At 56.0% G+C, this 18,523-nt stretch overlaps 1 protein-coding gene across 2 annotated transcripts; it reads left to right on the top strand.

Moving 5' to 3' along the window:
- Nucleotides 1-861: 861 nt before the first annotated feature.
- Nucleotides 862-16,325, top strand: EPHB4 (EPH receptor B4). Of its 2 annotated transcripts, XM_036309728.1 has the most exons (17): nucleotides 862-1,367; nucleotides 4,027-4,097; nucleotides 4,330-4,617; nucleotides 5,261-5,657; nucleotides 6,649-6,804; nucleotides 6,974-7,306; nucleotides 7,628-7,752; nucleotides 8,104-8,269; nucleotides 9,528-9,630; nucleotides 9,818-9,882; nucleotides 9,993-10,106; nucleotides 10,208-10,455; nucleotides 12,421-12,636; nucleotides 12,928-13,077; nucleotides 13,467-13,660; nucleotides 13,867-14,022; nucleotides 15,241-16,325. In XM_036309728.1, the coding sequence occupies exons 1-17, from the start codon at nucleotides 1,316-1,318 to the stop codon at nucleotides 15,368-15,370; spliced, it is 2,964 nt and encodes a 987-aa protein (XP_036165621.1). In that variant the 5' UTR covers nucleotides 862-1,315; the 3' UTR covers nucleotides 15,371-16,325. The 2 variants fall into 2 exon arrangements, with proteins under 2 accessions (XP_036165621.1, XP_036165622.1); XM_036309729.1 differs by lacking the exon at nucleotides 4,027-4,097.
- Nucleotides 16,326-18,523: the final 2,198 nt, after the last annotated feature.

The raw sequence follows: 18,523 nt of genomic DNA, 5'->3' as shown, positions 1-18,523 counted from the left end.
CCCAGCCATCCCGAGGGCCCCCAGGAGCCAGACAGGAAACAGCTTCAGGAAAGACAGCAGCAGCCCCGGCCCCAGCCCCAAGGGTCAGGGCTGCGGGTGGCGCGGAGCCCTTCCAAACTCGACAGTGAGAATGAGGACGGTGAGTTGGGAATCCATCAGGACCCCTCACTCGCTCAGACCCACCTACCTTTTATCTACCCTTGCTTCCTAGACTTTGCTATGTTCCTCCCATCTCAACCCAGTTGCCTCACCTCATCCTCGCACTTTCCAGCGCTAGGCTGAGTGCATAGTAAGTCCCCGATACTGTACTTAGTTCGTTGAATGATTGTGTGGACGTTCACTCCAGGGTTATCTAAGCTGAGATCGCTGCCTCCGGACCCTCAGGGCCACCCTCCATCCTCAAAAGCGTCCCCCAACACGGTCCCCTGCGCCAACTAGGGGGGTGGTGGGCTAATCCAGAAGAATCCGAAGTCCGCAAGAAAATAATGCGCACCTCTGGGGGGCTGTCCGCGCTGCTGGGTGTTTTCTTCGCTCCCTGGTCGGCCGGGTTTGGGTCTGCCCCCGGGGTCCCTGGGCCCCGATCCGGACACGCGAGATCCGGGTGGGAGCACACAGCCCAGTGCACTTCTGGGCGGCCCCGGGCTCCGCGCCCTCCGCCCCTCCCCCTTCTCCCAACTTTCTCCCAACTTTCCGAGCTGCTGCGCTCGGCGGCCCGCTCCGCTTCCCTCATGAATTATTCAGCAGCGCGCGGTCCAATCAGCGCGCCCCGGCCCCCCAGGCCGAGCCCGGGCTGGGGGCGGCCCCCCCGCTCCCGCGCGCCCCTCCCTCCTCCGCCAGGCGCCGCCTGGCCCAGTCCCGGCCCCGGCCAGCCCAACCCGGCGGTCCGACCCCGCTCCGCAGCCTCCCTCCCGCTCCGGCTTCCACCCTCCCCGCCGGCGCGGAGCGCAGTCGGTCCGCAGCGCGCGCAGCGCCACTCTAGGGAGGGGGCTGGAAAGCGCGAGACAGGCCCACCCCCAGCCAGCTGGGGCGGGACCCCGAGGCCCCGGAGGGACCCCGACTCCAGCCACGTCTCTCTCGGCTCCCGCCCGGCGCGTCCCCTGCGAGGGCGCCCCCCGCCAGCCCGTGCGGTGGGGACGCGGGGCCACACCTGGGCGCCGCCGCCCGGTGCCCGGCGCGCCCGCATGGGCCTGCGCTGAGGCTCCGACCGAGAGTCCCGCGCGGGGAGTCGGCGTCTACCCGCTCAGAGGGGGGTCAGAACTGGGGGGGCTAGCGCCCCCCAAACTCAGATCGGATCCGACCGGAGTGAGGCGGCGCCATGGAGCTCCGGGCTTTGCTCTGCTGGGCTTCACTCGCAGCCGCTTTAGAAGGTGAGTTTCCTTGGCGGCGTCCCGCCACTCCTGGGGCCCCCAAAGTTGGGCCTCGGAGTGGAGGGGCCGACCTCTCCCTACCCTTACCCAGCACCTCAACCCCGAACACTTCGGACCAATAGTGCTAGACCGGGCGGGGGGCGGGGAAGAGGCGGCCCAGCGGGGAGTGGAGTTTTCTTTTGTTTGGAAAAGAGATGGAGTCGGGCTTGGTCCTGGGACGTCCCCCTGCCCAGGCTCCCCAAACTCTCACTCCGGACTTCAGACGCTTTCGGTGGCCTTTCCTTTCCTCCCTACTCCAATCTTCAAAACTCTCTTCAAAGTTTCTGACCCTCTTCTCACCTCGGCAAAAAAGAAGGAAAGGTTTCTGGAGAAACAACTGCAGACAAGGCAGAATTCTGTGCTAGGCCATAAACTGCCCCCACCCCTCATTCCTTGGCATTTACACCTTGATCCTGCAGTTTCACACGCCTCTGTCGGGATGGCCACCTTCTGCACTCACACTCTGAACAAATCTCCCAAAGCCACTACCCCTGCCACAGAGAGGCCCCCTTCCCGGTGCCCCAGGCTTGCACCCCAGTCCTTTAAATGCTCTCTAGACCCCAGCCCTGCCCAAGTCCCAGACAAGCTGGCTGTCCTCCAACCCTGCAGGCCAGCAGAAACTGACCTGTGCAGCCCCTCTGTAGTCCTGACCACCTACCTCCTCATCTCTCTAAATTTCTAATTTTTCTATATTCTCCCCCAAATTTCCCTCATCCTTGCGCCTCTCCCCTTCCTTCACCTCCTAGAGGGGGAACCAAGAGCCCTATAAACCCTAATCTCCTTTCAATGAGCTGCTCCTCCCCCCGCGCCCCTCCTCTTCACTGCCTGGAATCAAAGGGGTCTTTGGGGAGGGGGTTTTAGGGAGGCTGCTGAGGAGGAGGAATCAAAGGCAGTTGGAAACCCCTCTCCCTCAGGCTGGGCAGTGCTGCTCTGGGCTGGGGATCAAAGGCTGGGGATGGGGAGCGGGAAGACTGGCCCGGCTCAGAGAAAGAAGGGGAAGGCCTGGGAGAGAGGAAAGCAGAGCGGAGAGAAAACCACCCGGATGAAGTGGAGTGAGAGGAAGTGAAAGATGCAAAGAGGAAAAGGGAGTCACTTCTAATTGCTGTTACGAAGTGCTTTCTAGGCCCCAGGCCCATGCTGAGGGCTTTATATTTTCACGGTTCCCACAGCCTTGTGGGTGGGAGGGATTGTTCTCCCATTTTACAGATGAAGAGCCTGAGGCTTAGAGGAGTTAACTAATTTATCCAAGGCTGGGTGAAAAGTGGGAGACAGGAAGGAGGAGAGAGATGGCTAGAGAAATGGAGGTGGACAGAGAGCTGGAGAGAGGTGAGAGGCAAAAGAACTAACAGATCAAAGAGAGCTCCAGGAGGAGGCAAGACCAGAGAAAGTGAGCCACTCGGAGCACAGGGACAGCCCTGAAACAGACAGTGTGTAAATTGGAGACAGGAAAACACTATCCAGCTGGAACAATGGAGGGTGGAGACGGCAGCCTCTATCCACCCCTTTCCCAGAACCCTGGCATCCTGTCCCCAGCATGCTGGTCTGTCTCCCGCCACTCATGGGGGCCTGGGCCTTACCTGGGGCTGGCCAGTCCCACCTAATCCCTTGCCTAGGTGGATAGCACTTGGTCCCTGGGAAGAGGTTGCCTCACCCACTTGCCCTCCCTTCTCTCCAGCAGCCCCCATGCTGGGAAGTGGGGACCTGGTCCCAGGTGTGCTGCTGGCTGCCCTCCTAGGGGCCATCCACATTGTCTTGGCCTCCAGGGGGATTCCCCCACCTTCCCTCCACCCTCAGCTGCCAGGGCCTGTGCAGTTTCCCCTAATCCACTGCTTCCGCCAGGGGCCCACCCCTCTCTGGTGTTCCTCCCCCAGGCTGAGCTGAGCCAGGTGCGTTCACCACCCTCACCACCCCGCATACACACACCCCTAAAGTCTCCTCCCCTTTTCCTCCCCATAACCAAATCCAGATGTGAGGCCTCTGCAGGCTGGGGCCAGGGCGGGAACCCAAGCATCCCAGCCTCCAGCACTTCCTCCTCTGACACCAGTGAGCTGAAGGGAGGGGAAGGAGTCGGGGTTCTGGCTGGGCCTCAGGAGCTGAGCACCACCTTCCTGGATCTGAAGGATTGGGGTGTTGGGTCTCAAAAGGGGTGGGGACAAGGAAGAGGAATAGAGTTGGGGGCAGGGAGGCAGCAACTTGGGGGTTGGGGAATTGACCCTGGAGGCCCTGGCCCTGGAAGGGTGTCCCCTTGCCAGCAGCCCTTTGCCCACCACAAGGTCAAGGCCAGGTCCGGGCTCTAGTTTAATCCTTTCTGAGCTGTTTGCCCTTCTCCCACTTCCAGTGTTTGCACCTTCCCCTATCCTCCAGGTGACTGCCATCCAGGGAGGCCTAGATCTGGGAGTCCTAAGAGGGCAGCCAGCCTACCAGCTGTTAGGGATGGGGTAAACATTCAGAAAAAGAGGCAAGAAATGGGAGGGCAAGGCTCACTCCCCTCATCTCTTGTCTCAGCCTGACTGACCCCTCCAGCTTGGAGCTAGGAGGACCCCCACTCTCTCCGTTCCCAGGCATCTGCTCTTCCCAGTGTCTCCCCTAAGCCCTGACTGGCTCTGTCTGTCTGTCTTAGAGACTCTACTGAACACAAAATTGGAAACTGCCGATCTGAAGTGGGTGACGTTTCCTCAGGTGGAGGGGCAGGTAAGAGCTGGGCCCAGGAGCTGGGGTTCCGAAGGGAAACTGAAGGACGAGTAGCACCAGTGCTGACCTGCTTCCCATGCCACTGCCCCCCAGGTCCCGGCAGGAACCAGCGTCCTCTGAGCTCTTGCTCTCAGAGGCCCCCTTCCCTAGCCACTCCTGCTTCATGACGAACACCCTCCCACTGACCTTTAAGCCATTCAGCAGCCCCCATGCTGACCCCTTCTGCCCACAGTGGGAGGAGCTGAGCGGCCTGGATGAGGAGCAACACAGCGTTAGGACCTACGAGGTGTGTCATGTGCAGCGAGCCCCAGGCCTGGCCTACTGGCTGCGCACAGGCTGGGTCCCCCGGCGAGGTGCTGTCCACGTGTACGCCACACTGCGCTTCACCATGCTTGAGTGCCTGTCCCTGCCCCGAGCGGGGCGCTCCTGCAAGGAGACCTTTACAGTCTTCTACTTCGAGAGCGACGCCAACACGGCCACAGCCCTCACGCCAGCCTGGATGGAGAACCCTTACATCAAGGTACCCACCACTCAGGGCACAGCCGCGGGCCAGGGCGGGCAGGCCTGTGGTCTAGGGGCAGTGGAGGTGAACTTCCAAGGCCCTTGGTTGGGGTACTGGGAGCAGGAGCCTCAGGTCTGGAAGGGAAGACGGTGGTCTGCTCGGTGGAGCAGCAGCATGCAGTTGGGCTGCCGGCCTGGCCGCCAGGGGCGGTTCTCTCAGTCACTCTACTGTACTTAGGCCACCCTGCACTCCCCCCTTCATTTTCCTACCCCTCACCCTGGAATGGCTTCTCTCTGCCTCTTCTTCCCATCTACTATGTCTTCTGAGTTCCAGCTCCTTTGGGTACCTTTGCTGAGGTGCCGGGCTGTGGGGTCCCACCTGTGGTAGCACTCCTCGTACTTTGTAACCCATCCGCGTTGCCTTCATTTCTGTTTCCTCCGCACTGAGTTCAGGACCTGGCATAGAACAGATACATTTTGCGTGTTGACAAGGTATTGTAGGATGAGTGAGTGAACAGAAAGGGGGAGTGCGGGACAGAGTCTGGACACATCACAGGAGCCCAGCAAGTATCCGCGGAAGGAGGAGCTAGGAAGAAGACGGTCCGCTGGGTCCTTGGGGCATGGAGGACCGCAGGGGTTGAGTCTCTTCTCCGACCCGGCAGGTGGACACAGTGGCTGCTGAGCATCTGACCCGGAAGCGTCCTGGGGCTGAGGCAACTGGTAAAGTGAACGTCAAGACGCTGCGTCTGGGCCCACTCACCAAAGCTGGCTTCTACCTGGCTTTCCAGGACCAGGGCGCCTGCATGGCCCTGCTGTCCCTGCACCTCTTCTACAAGAAGTGTGCCCAGCTGACCGTCAACCTCACCCGCTTCCCGGAGACAGTGCCCCGTGAGCTCGTGGTGCCCGTGGCAGGGAGTTGTGTGGCTGACGCTGTCCCTGCCTCCGGCCCCAGTCCCAGCCTCTACTGCCGGGAGGATGGCCAGTGGGCTGAGCAGCCGGTCACGGGCTGCAGCTGTGCTCCGGGGTTCGAGGCCGCCGAGGGGAATACCAGGTGCCGAGGTGAGGGCTGGCATGTCCCCAGGAAATTGTGGCCACTCCATGTGGGGAAGGTCCTGTACCCTGGTCTTGGACCCACTTTTTAAATGTCCACTTGGAACAGTCTTTGCTCTCCTAGGCACTCAGTTCCTGGGGGGCCTCTCTTCCTCCCCTGCCCATTCCCAGCGTAGTTCTGAGTCTTCCTCACTTCCGCATTCTTCCTGTGTCCACTCCGTTCTGGACCTGGAGGCTGTCCAGGGATGCAGGACCTTGTTGGGCTCAGAGGACAAAGGTGTCATGGTCTCTGCTCTTGTTCGTTACGGTTCCTGGCTATTTTCACAAGCTAGTATGACAGATGATGCAAGCATGTCGGATGCTGTGTGTGTTCCTCACCACTTCATATTACAGTGGCTGTTAGATGGGCTACTGTATCTTGCTAAGAAGCATACACATTGCTATGTCACAAACTTTTCTTCATTTTATGATCATTGTATTTCAACTTGCTTGATTTGCTTTATAATCCAGTGCGTTTTGTGGTGTGCATTTCAAATTGTTGTTCTGAGCCTTGGTCTTTGGGTTGAGGGGTTGTGGGTATTAGGGTTAAACCCTGGTCTGGAGGAGGTTCCTTCTCTTCGATGGGAGATTTCTGAGCTCCTCCTGCCCTATTTCCCCCTTCGCACGTCATGCAAACTTAAAAGCAGCTGCGTGGTTTTTTGTTGTCACTAATCCTCACCTGAGGATATTTTTCCATTGGTTTTTTTTAGAGAGCGTGGAAGAGAGGGAGGCAGGAGGAGGGTGAGGAGAAAAACACATGATGTGAGAGAGACACATCTACTGGTTGCCTCCCACATGTGCCCCTACCAGGGCCAGGGGATGTATAGGTACGTGCTCTTGATGGGGAATCGAACCCGAGACCCTTTGGTCCCTGGACTGATGTTCTAACCACTGAGCAACAGTAGCCAGGGCCAACTGCATGTTTTTTATGCATGTTTGTTGATTGCTTGCTTCCTTTCAGCCTGTGCTCAGGGCACCTTCAAGTCTCTGTCTGGTGAGGGGTCCTGCCAGCCATGCCCAGCCAACAGCCATTCCAACACCATCGGCTCACCCATCTGCCAGTGCCGCATAGGGTACTTTCGGGCCCGCACAGACCCCCGGAGTGCACCCTGTACCAGTAAGTGACCCCGGGGGTGGACCCCCATCCCAGCCTCCACCTTACCAGGCCTTCCTCCTCTTGACCCTAGCTTGCTGGTGCCCAGCTAAGTCAGTGTGGCTACCTGTCTGTCCCACTACCCACCCCTTCCATTTGCTCAGCCTCTGTCTGATTTCCTGGTTTGCTGCAGCCTCTCCCTCAGCTCCAAGAAGTGTGGTTTCCCGCCTAAATGGTTCCTCCCTGCGCCTGGAGTGGAGTGCCCCCCTCGAGTCAGGTGGCCGGGAGGACCTCACCTATGCACTCCGCTGCCGGGAGTGCCGCCCTGGGGGGGCCTGCACACCCTGTGGAGGAGACCTGACCTTCGACCCTGGCCCCCGGGACTTGGTGGAGCCCTGGGTCACAATTCGAGGGCTGCGTCCTGACTTCACCTACACCTTCGAGGTCACTGCCTTGAATGGGGTATCTTCCTTAGCCGCCATGCCCGCCCCGTTTGAGGCTGTGAATGTCACCACTGACCGTGAAGGTGAGACTGGCGGCTGGGGGCAGCCTGTGGTCAGATGGGAGAGATGTTGGTGGTAGAAGAAGCCAGCGAGGTCTAAAGGGGGAAAAGGCAGAGGCTATGGAGTGGGATCCCCAGGAAGTACGGAGCATCAGGGCTTTGGGCGCAAGAGGCAGAAAGAGAGTGAAAAAGATGCAAGGCGGGCTGGAGAGTTGAGGATGGAAGTCAGAAGGGATTCTTGGAACGTCTGCAGGGTCAAGACAGGTATAGCCAGCAGAAGCGTTGGGAAAGGCAAGGGACAAACATGCTACGTGGAAGAGCCCCAACATGTCTTGTCTCTCCCAGTGCCACCCCCAGTATCCGACATCCGGGTGACTCGGTCCTCACCTAGCAGCTTGAGCCTGGCCTGGGCTGTTCCCCGGGCACCCAGTGGAGCAGTGCTGGACTATGAGGTCAAGTACCATGAGAAGGTGAGACCAGGCACCACCCCGGGGGTTGGGGTGGGCAGTGCGACGTGCGCTAGGAGTGGAACGCTGAATGGCAGACACTTGAATTCCAGCTCTGTGAGACCTTGGGCCAGCCCCTGGGCCTTTCTGAGCTCAGCATCCCCATCTGTAAAACAGTCGCCTTATCACGTAACTATTAAATGAGACAGTGAATGCAGACACTCAGCACAGTGCACATAAGTCAGCACCAAGGCCTGGCCTGCTACGTTACAAGACCAAGATGCTCATTATGGGGGTGCAGGGCAGGGGGAGGTTGGAAGAACAGCGGAAACTGGGGGCCTCTACTTATGGCCAACCCCTCCTCCTCCTGGACAGGGTGCAGAGGGCCCCAGCAGCGTTCGGTTCCTGAAGACATCGGAAAACAGGGCAGAGCTACAGGGGCTGAAGCGGGGAGCCAGCTACCTGATCCAGGTGCGGGCACGCTCTGAGGCTGGCTATGGACCCTTCGGCCAGGAGCACCATAGCCAGACCCAGTTGGATGGTGAGCCTGGGACTAGGCATGGGAGGGGGTGCTGCTCCTGAAGGACCCCTAAAGTCACACTCCCATGCTCCTTTTTCTCTCAACTGAGAGGTATTTTGGCCTGGTGAAGAGAGCAGAGGGTGCAGAAACCCAAACCAACAACTGAGTGTGAAGAGCTGCTCAGCAACCTTCCCTCAACTTTGTGTGACCTTTAGCAAAAACTTGATCCCTGAGTTTCAGCTCTCTCATCCAAAAAAAAAAAAAAAGGAAATATGAGTCCTCTCTCACAGGCTCCAGGGAATAAATAAGATGAAACCTGTTAGTTATAATATGCTGGCCCAGTGTTTTACTTTTTTTTTTTTTTATTGACTTCAAAGAGGAAGGGAGAGGGAGAGAGAGATAGAAACATCAATGATGAGAGAGAGTCATGGATCGGCTGCCTCCTGCACGCCCCACACTGGGGATCGAGCCCGCAATCTGGGCATGTGCCCTGACCAGGAATCGAACCCAGGACCCTTCAGTCTGCAGGCCGACGCTCTATCCACTGAGCCAAACCAGCCAGGGCTAAACAGTTTTATTGAGATATGATTCATAAACCAGACACTTCACCCATTTAAAGTGTGTAATTCATCGACTTTTAGTATACCCACAGAGTTGTGCAACCATCACAATTTTAGAACATTTCAGCACCCCAAAAAGAGAACCTATACCCCTTTCATCACCCCCCAGCCCTTGGCAAATACTAATCTACTTTCTGTCTCTATGGATTTGCCTGTTCTGGGCATTTCATACAAATGGAATCATGCAATATATGGTCTTTTGTGACTGGTTTCCTTCACTTAACATAATGTTCTCAAGATTCATCCATATTGTAGCATGTATTTGACTGTGTGGCTGTGGCACATTTTATTTATGCATTCATCCATTGATGGACATTTGGGTTATTTCCACTTTGGGGGTATAAACCCTTTCATTTTTATTTAGCCTTTGGAACCTTTCCTTCAAATGGGACTGTTTGTGGTCACCAGTATTTAGAACAGAACCAGATCAAACCCACCCTGGCAGTGAAAAGGCCGGAACTCCCTCCCTTGCCCTGAGGGGCTCTGTGGGGGCCCACAGCCCAGGAGAAGCAGTTTGAAAATCCCACTATGCTCCCCCCACCTGCTTCTCCTCTGTCCTCCCCCACCTGCCACGCTGCTCTCCGGGAGCCACAGCTCATTCCGTTAGTGGGGCCCTCGGTGGCCATCAGGTTTTCCTGATCATGGTTTTTCCCCCCCAGAAAAGGAGAGCTGGCGGGAGCAGCTGGCCCTGATTGCAGGCACTGCCGTCGTGGGTGTGGTGCTGGTCCTGGTGGTTATTGTCATCGCAGTTCTTTGCCTCAGGTGAGAGCTCTGGGCGCCCGGAGGCCCTGTGAAACCTGCCCTCTTGCTGTAGGTCGAGCCTCCTTGGCTGCCCCAAGGGCTCATTTCCACTTGAAATCTTTTCTGATCCCCACTCCTCTCCTCCCATCCTGTCTCTCTGGGAACACATATGTGACTCAGTTTACCTTTTCTTTCCCATTGGCTCTAGGAAGCAGAGCAGTGGGAGAGAAGCTGAATACTCAGATAAACACGGACAGTATCTCATTGGCCACGGTAAGTAGGCCTATCCTGAAGGAAACGGCCGGGACAAGGCTGTGTGTCAAGAATTAGGGCATCTGGGTGCAAGAAGTTACCTGGCTAATGGGCCCCACATGATTCCTCAGGTACGAAGGTCTACATCGATCCCTTCACTTACGAAGACCCTAATGAAGCTGTGAGGGAATTCGCAAAAGAGATCGATGTCTCCTATGTCAAGATTGAGGAGGTGATTGGTGCAGGTGAGAGGAAAGATGACTGGACGCCCAGGAGGGAAATGGGGTGGGGAGGGAAGGCAGGGCCAGACGAGGGGGAGAGCTGACTCTTGGCATCCTTCCTAAAGGTGAGTTTGGGGAGGTGTGCCGGGGGCGACTTAAGGCCCCGGGGAAGAAGGAGAGCTGCGTGGCCATCAAGACCCTGAAGGGTGGTTACACTGAGCGGCAGCGGCGGGAGTTCCTGAGCGAGGCCTCCATCATGGGCCAGTTCGAGCACCCCAACATCATCCGCCTGGAGGGCGTGGTTACCAACAGCATGCCAGTCATGATTCTTACTGAGTTTATGGAGAACGGTGCCCTGGACTCCTTCCTGCGGGTGAGCCCCCTGCCTCCAGCCTCCCGCATCCACCTGTGCTCCCCCAAAGCAGCCAAGGAGCTCAGAACCCAGGGCAGATGGTGGATTCCACATCACTCCCCCTTCGCCCATCATTCCCCCTTTAGAAAAGGTTGGGGTCCTGGGACTGGCCCTTCCTTAGGCCTTGTGGGGAACTGACCTCTCTGTGGGCAGCTGACCCTCTCCCTTCCTCTCTCTCTAAAATCAATAAAACTACCCTTGATGAGGATTTAAAAAAAATAACATTACATTTAATCAAATTACAATTTCCTGGTATCTTCTAATACTCAATCGATATCCACATTTCCCCAGTTGTTTCCAAAATGTCCCTTACTACTGGCTTATTCAAACCACCATGCAGTTCAGGAGCAAGCGTTACACCTGATGGTTCTCACTTTTGAGCGTGACATGCTGAAGAACTGGGCTACTTGTCCCCTTGAATGTCTCACCCTGTGGATTTATCAGATTCTTCCCTGTGGGGTCATTTAGCTTGTTTATCTATATTTCCTGTAAGAGAAGCTATGCCTAATGTTTTGATACATTCAAAATTAAACATTGGTGGCCAGCCTACGTTGGGGGTGCTGTGAATTTCACATGGCACCCCATCAGGAGACACGGGCCACCTGGCTCCCCCATGAGTGATGAGGAGGTTGACCTGGAGTAGTGTGATGATGGCCTGACCCTCCCTTGTGGACACAGGTGTCTATTCCCTTGGTACCCGACAGAGATCCGTTGCAGGGAGGGGAAGAGGGTCTCTTTTAGAAGAGATGACATTTGGGTCAATGGGAAAGAGCCAGCCTTGAGAAGACGGGGGAAGAATGGTGTTGGGGACAGAGAGGAGAGACCAGAGTGGTCAACGAGAAGCAGAAAGGCAGGTGAGGCTGAACCTGGGGAGCAGAGGAACCCTGGTGGTCTTAATGTAGGTGGTGGCCCTGCCACATGGGCCTCTTGGCCTTGGTCAGGAATTTGGATTTGATTAGAAGTTCAAGGCAAGTCTTTGGAGGGGTTTCAGTAGGAGATCCCTTTGGTGGGTGCTGGGGAGAGCTAGAGTGGAAGGAAGCCTAGAACCAGTGAGGAGACTTGTAGCCATTCAGGCCGTGAGGGTTGGCTCGGGGTGCAGAGAAGAGGTTGGATTTGGGGTATGTTTTGGAAGCAGGGCCAGCAGAACTTGCTGATGGATTATAAGTGGCGGGTGAGGAAGAAATCATGGAGGTGCCGAGGTCTATACTCTGAGCATCTGGCAAGTGGTATTTCCACGAACAAGTCAGAGGCCTGGGGTGTATTCAGGCTTGGAGGCTTGTTTCAGAATTTTGTTTTGGACTCTTGTGTCCCTGGCTCTGCAGAGCTGCCAAGGGTCCCCTGCATGCTAGCTGAACCCAGAAGATGGGATTAGTTAACCATTTTTGATTGCTTGGTTTACCTGGTGAGAGCAAACTAAAGGTCAAGGACAGTGTTTAGACCTTGGTTTTGATGCCGTGGTTGCTGATGGTACCTCGATTCCTCACTGTTCTCTTGATACTACACACAGTCCAAGAAGGCTGAGCTAGATTTTGGCTCACAAGAGTGTGTGGTATCTCACAGCACACTCTTGTCAGAACTCTGTTGCTCTTAAATAAAAAGCATTTGTTGAGTATGCCCTGGGTATAAAGCATTGTACTAGATTAAAAGGAAGAAAAATGTTAAATCTCTCCTTACAGCCTAATTAGGAGAGTGAATGTATACATTTGAAACAGGAACAGTTATAAGCATTGTGTCATAGTGTAGTAAGAGCTCAGAGAACTTGGGGTAAGAGAAAGGAGGAGGGCTTACCTGGGAAGTCTGCAGGCCTGTTCTACAGGTGAACACGAGATGGATCTGAAGGGCCAAATACGGTTTAGAATGTGGAAGGCAGGGGGAATGGAGAGTGAGCTATCCTAAGCATGCCCCTCTCTCTTGCTTGGTCTCCAGTTGAACGATGGACAATTCACTGTCATCCAGCTGGTGGGCATGCTACGGGGCATTGCCTCAGGCATGCGGTACCTTGCTGAGATGAGCTACGTTCACCGTGACCTGGCTGCCCGGAACATCCTGGTCAACAGCAACCTTGTCTGCAAGGTTTCAGACTTTGGCCTTTCCCGATTCCTGGAGGAGAACTCTTCTGACCCCACCTACACGAGCTCTCTGGTGAGGCTGAGGGACTGACATAGGAACGAAGTTCTTAGGGTCAGGTGGGAAGGAAAAGGTGGGAGACTAGGGGGTTGACAGCTCTGATCTAGGGACAAGATGAAAGAGCAGACCACAGGAGGGGGGGATCCGCTTAGGGAATCTGACTTCTGGTTGTGGAGGAAAAGAATTGCGTTGGGGAGCTGGGTGTTTGGGTCCCAGAAAGAAAGGAGATCTGAGCTAGGGGAAAAGCAAAGACTGGGATCAGAGCGGTTGGGTCCCTCAGCTCATCTTTGCTCTCCTCATCTTTAGGGAGGAAAGATTCCCATCCGATGGACAGCCCCTGAGGCCATTGCCTTCCGGAAGTTCACATCTGCCAGCGATGCCTGGAGTTATGGGATTGTGATGTGGGAGGTCATGTCTTTTGGGGAGCGGCCATACTGGGATATGAGCAATCAGGACGTGAGTGTCCCATGATCCTGCTATGTTTTCTTGAATGTTCTCACCAGGGATATGGGTGGGGTGGGGTTCCCAGAGAGCTCACCACTGCTGGGTCCTTGAGATAATGAGAGGAGCACAAAGAAGAGTTGATCTTTGTGCCCAAGAGCATGTTTGGTCACAGGACACAGGATGGAGGGCACGGTTGGGAAGCTGCGCATCTGAATCACAGCCCAAGAGTGGCTAGGGCTTTGAGTCAGGGCCAGCCTCAGCCCCAGCCAGGAGAACCCCTAGATTTGCCATCTGGAGGGCTGTTGCACCCCTCCAAGCATCTGCTAAGTCACCATTTCCTTGGGGTCCTTGGCATCCTCGTTCTCCCTGGACATCCTCACCCAGTTCTTCTGTCATTCTAGGTGATCAATGCCATTGAACAGGACTACCGGCTACCCCCTCCCCCAGACTGCCCCACCTCCCTGCACCAGCTCATGCTGGACTGTTGGCAGAAGGACCGGAATGCACGGCCCCGCTTCCCCCAGGTGGTCAGTGCCCTGGACAAGATGATTCGGAACCCTGCCAGCCTCAAAATCGTGGCCAGGGAGAATGGCGGGTGAGGACTCCTAAGAATGGGCCCTCCTTGCTGCACTCTGCCACCACTCCCCCCCCCCCCCCCAAAAAAAAAACCTCCAAAAAAGTGTGTTCCTTTGTCGGTATGTGGGATTGTCCCTGTCCGCCTCTCCAAGGCTGGGCTCAGTGTCGTCGACATCCTGACACAGCCCAGGTACTCAGTGCATCCTCCCCATCCTTGCCTTCCAGGGCCTCACACCCACTGCTGGATCAGCGGCAGCCGCACTACTCAGCTTTTGGCTCTGTGGGTGAGTGGCTTCGAGCCATCAAAATGGGAAGATACGAAGAAAGTTTTGCAGCTGCTGGGTTTGGCTCCTTCGAGCTGGTCAGCCAGATTTCCGCTGAGTAAGTCATGGCAGGAGCTGGAGGTGGGGGGTAGAGCCAAGCCAGAGGGGTAGCTGGGGACCAGAATCCAGCCCACTGGTTCATCAGGGGCCTTTGGGGTCAGCTCCTGGTGCCAGCTATTCTAGAACTCTCCAACGCAACAACAGCTGCTGGGGCTGAAAGCCCAGGGAATCTTCCCGGCCAGCTGTGCCCGCCTCACCCTCTTGCACCATTTCAGCCCTCGGTCATGTCGCTCCCTGCCTGGCAATCTGTATCTATCTTTGTGCATCTATCTACATTCCAGACCTTCTCTCACATTAACAACGCGTCAACTTCGGATGTTTTCCCACCCATAAAAGGAGAAGATTGGACTAGGTTTTGGAGAACCTTTCCAGCTTTAATGTTAAATGGTTTTATTATTTCAACGCTTCCCAAATACTTCTTTCCCCCCTTAGTTGGCTCTCTCTGGTACGTCTCCTTTCTGCCCTCCCATCTCTCTCCCAAGGACTCTTCTGGCCCCAAATCTGAGTAACAGAAATAGAAGAAATAGAAATCGGGAACCAGGGGTCCTGGAGGCCCTCTCACAGGCCAGTCTGCCCCACCGGGGCTGGGCCTCCTCCTCAGATTGTTCCCTCTCCTTGACACGGGTTCTAGCTCTCCTTTCCCGCCTCTTCTTTTTTCCCTTATCTCAGTCTCCAGGCCGCAGGGTGGAGGGGGGCGGTTTGTTTTCCCCCTTCCCTCTCCTTCCTCTCCACCCAGCCCTTCCTCTCCGGCTTTTTCCTTCTGACGGCTCCCTTCTCCACTAAAGCAATCTGTGCATCCCCTGCCCCCATTTTGTGGGCCTTTCTTTCCTTCTCTGATTCTCTGCCTTAATCCTTGCTGGAGCTTCCATCCAGGCAGACCCCGCCCCCCAACCTCCCGCCTTTAGACCCCGCCCCCTTGGCCGGGGCCTGCTGGATACTTAAGTCCGGTCCCCTACTAGGGCTGTGCAGGTCTGCAGCCTAGCGCCTAAATCCTCCGAAAAAAACTGCCCTGCCCGAAAAAAACTGCCCTGCCCGGCAATTATTCACGTGTGACCCTTCCCCTCCCTCCCACCTCCACCTCCCCCACCGCCACCCAGTCTCCCGCTGGCCTTCCTGATTGGCTGGCAATCCGGAGGCGGTGACCAGGTTTCTGGAGCTAAGCTAGGAGAGTGGTCCCAGCAGCCTACTGGCCTCACCTAACTCTCTTCTTCCTCAGGGACCTGCTCCGAATAGGAGTCACTCTGGCGGGACATCAGAAGAAAATCCTGGCCAGTGTCCAGCACATGAAGTCCCAGGCCAAACCTGGAGCCCCAGGGGGGTCGGGAGCACCAGCCCCCCAGTACTGACCTGCACCTCTTCACCTGGCCCCACAGCTCTGGAGCAGCAGGAATTCCCATGCTGGGGACACCGCTCCCCTTCTTTTGGGGGCAGAGTCAGGTGGGGACCCAAGAGGCCCCCATCCCTGCGCCCCATTGGATTGCACTTTGAACCTATGGGGGTGGGGAGCTGGCGATTTGGAGAGACAGGATTCGGGGATTCCGCCGTATGGGGAGGGTAGAAATAACGTTCTCCGCGGGTGGGTGTGCCCCCAGGTGGGTGTGCCCAGAGGGAAAGGAAGTGCCCATAATCTGCCAACTCCCAGGGGTGGCTGTGTGCAATCCCTGCAGCTTCCCTCTGATCCCCATTTAGGGCCCCAGTGCCCCTCCTCACCTTGAAGGGCCGCAGACCCTGTAGACCAAAGAGAAGAGGGTGACAAGCCTTTAAGCTCGGGAGTGGAGCACCATAGTGGGAGGCGGGGAGGGTGTCGTGGCCCAGTGACAAAATCATTGGACTTGGATGTCCCAACCTTGCTGCTGTCTCCACCGAACTCAGTTTGCCCTTGTAAATGCCCCTCCCCCATCTGCTGCCTTCATATTGAAGGTTTTTGAGTTTTAATTTTTGTTTTTGGTCTTATTTTTTTCTTCTCTCTTTTTCTGTTTTTTTTTGTTTTTTGTTTTTTTTTTTACTGTCCTTGTCATAACTTTTTGTGTCGGAAGGGACCTGTTTCGTTATCACCTCCTTTGCCCAAGTTGAAACAGGAACCCATCATTGTGTCTATTTTCAGAACAGTGCCTTGGTCATGCCACAACCCCTAGACCCCCCCTGCCCCGCCAAGTATCCCCAAATTGTGTCCATGAGGGGGTGTGGGGGGCAAGGTGGAAGTAGAAACCAGAGACAGACACTGGTGCTTGGAGGGGTTCTTAAATTATATTTAAAACCGTTTTTTTTTTTGTATAAATAAAAGAAAATGGGAAGTTCCCAGCCCCAGGGTGTGTTTGAGGTGGTGGGGTTGGGGCAGTGGGAGATGAGTCATTGGCAGCTGCTTCTAACGGCTCTGGATGGCTCTGCCAAGAGCCTGGGGCACCTCCGGGGTGGGGCTGGCCCCCCTCCCTTGCCCTGGTTCCCTAGCCCTGGAAGGGTGCTTGTTTGAGGCAAAGAGGAGGCCTTGAGCTCATAGTTCTGTTCTATAGCCCCCTGAAGTGGGGGGAGAATCCACTGGGATGGGGGTCCAGTCAGATGGAGACAGATGTAGACCAGATGTTGACAACGGGTGGGTTTAAAGACAGAGGGGGAAAGTGTCTGCATTGGCCGTGGGGGAGGTGTGGAGAGCTGGGGTGGAGGATGCAGGCCCCCACGTGTGTACACATAACACAGATGCTGGGCTGGATCAGGAGGACAATTCCCCCTTTCAAGATGCTGCCCAGGCAGGTTCTCCCAGCCTCTTGGGAAGGGGAGGGGGAAAGTGCTTGGGTGTCTTCCCCCACTTCTCCCTCCCAACCAGAAGGATGAAGATGGGGTCAATCCCCGTTGCTTTTCTCTGCCATCTTCTGTTTCTTTCTTCCCAGTCTGCCGGCCCTCAGGGACACCTGCAGGGGCAGGCCTGGACTAGGGCGGCTTTGTTTAAATGGCGCAGCTGTTATTTCTGCATCTCAGCTGCACCCCCTGTTGTGGTGTTGGGGTCAGTGCAGGATCCTAAATCATAGCTTCTGCCTTTCCCAGCCCAGGGAGCCTCAGGCAATGATCCCATCTCAATAATCTGGAATTCTCTGTCTCCTCATCTGATGAGCTATTGCCCATATTCTACCTCCAAGGGAGGGAGGGACTCAGTCCTGCCAAGGACAAGGGGCCTGGATCCAGGAGGAGGAGGTCTATCTGGAGAATGCTGGCTCAGGCCACCCCTTCCCCTGACAACCAGACGCTTGGCTGAGAAGGTGACCTGAGCTGGCTGGGGGAGGAATAGATTAAGAGAGCAGGGCACAGATGAAGAACAAAGGCAAAGGGTTAAAGACTGGTGGCGGTCTGTGCAGGTATAGAGCAGGAAGCCCCGTGGCACCCAGATTAAAGCATGGCCAGCCCAGTTCCAGGATTCCTGAGCCTGCCTACCACACCCCGTCAACTGTGAGCTGCTTCCTCCAGCACAGGTTCAGGGTGGTCTGGCCATGGGCACTCCTTCCTCCCCCAGCCCTATCCCCAACGGAGCCCTATCGCCAACCACGTTAGGTCTTGCTTCCTAAAAGGAAGGTGGCTGCAGGGTCGGTGATCTCAGAGGATAAGACAGAGTAAGGATACCTTTCTAGAACCCAGTGTCCTGCCTGCTTTGGTGTCCCCAAAGCCAAGCCACTGACCCTTGGGATCCTACATCCCGATCCCCCCACACCCCAGTTGAGAGCCTTCCTTTCCTTTGAGCCCAAGGAGACTGTCCCAGCCTCTCTCCCACACAAGGACCCACCTGGTGCGAGGCACAAGGCAGGGGTGGGGTCAGAATGTTTTCCCTTTGACCTCGGGCTGAAGTGTGGGGTGTTGTCTCTCCTACTAAGACGGAACTTAAGCCTCCTCAGCAAGAGGCCCCAAGTCCCACTCTTGCCACAGTAACCCTAGGTCCTTTTGGGAATGGATGTGTGCATAAGGTGGGGGCCTCCTCAGAGGGCCATAGGCCTGTTCACCCTTTTAAAACAAAACACACTTCCCATTCTTAGCCTCTGCCCACAAGTCATCGCATCATTAGGGATGTCACACTCCTCAGGACCACTTCACTACCCCTGGTGGGAAGCTCAGGGGCCAGGTCCTCTGAGAACGAGGATTCCGAGGGGGAAAACATGACGAATGCAGTCTTTCCTCCTGTATCCCAGAAGCCAGAGGGCTGACTGCCCATCCAGATGTGGCTTTGCTTCAGGAACAGACCTCACCTCCTCAGACATCCCCTCTCTGGGCGTTCTGTGGGGCACTGGGCCTGATGGCCCGCACACCTCTCCCTCCTAGCTCTCCCACCAACGACCCATCTCACAGACCCTTCCACCATGATTGAAATCCACATCTCAAAACATTATTTTATCTCTTCCTTTTTCAGGACAACTCAAACTAAGTGACTTTGAAGGCAGGTTCTGGAACAAAATCTGGGGGGAAAGGGAGAAAGCCTGTGTTAGAGGCTGCCTCCGCTCCCGGTTCTGGGCGGTGGGGTT

Source organism: Myotis myotis, unplaced genomic scaffold (genome assembly GCF_014108235.1).
Source record: "Myotis myotis isolate mMyoMyo1 unplaced genomic scaffold, mMyoMyo1.p scaffold_m19_p_5, whole genome shotgun sequence".
Lineage (NCBI taxonomy): Eukaryota > Metazoa > Chordata > Mammalia > Chiroptera > Vespertilionidae > Myotis > Myotis myotis.
Note: the sequence above shows the minus strand (reverse complement) of the source record. Positions and strands in the feature narration are given on the sequence as shown.

Coding starts and splice junctions, on each gene's coding strand:
- EPHB4 (XM_036309728.1), top strand. CDS start 1,316: ATGGAGCTCCGGGCTTTGCTCTGCTGGGCTTCACTCGCAGCCGCTTTA. Junction 1,368..4,026: donor ACTCGCAGCCGCTTTAGAAG/GTGAGTTTCCTT, acceptor TGTCTGTCTTAG/AGACTCTACTGAACACAAAA. Junction 9,631..9,817: donor ATCGCAGTTCTTTGCCTCAG/GTGAGAGCTCTG, acceptor CATTGGCTCTAG/GAAGCAGAGCAGTGGGAGAG.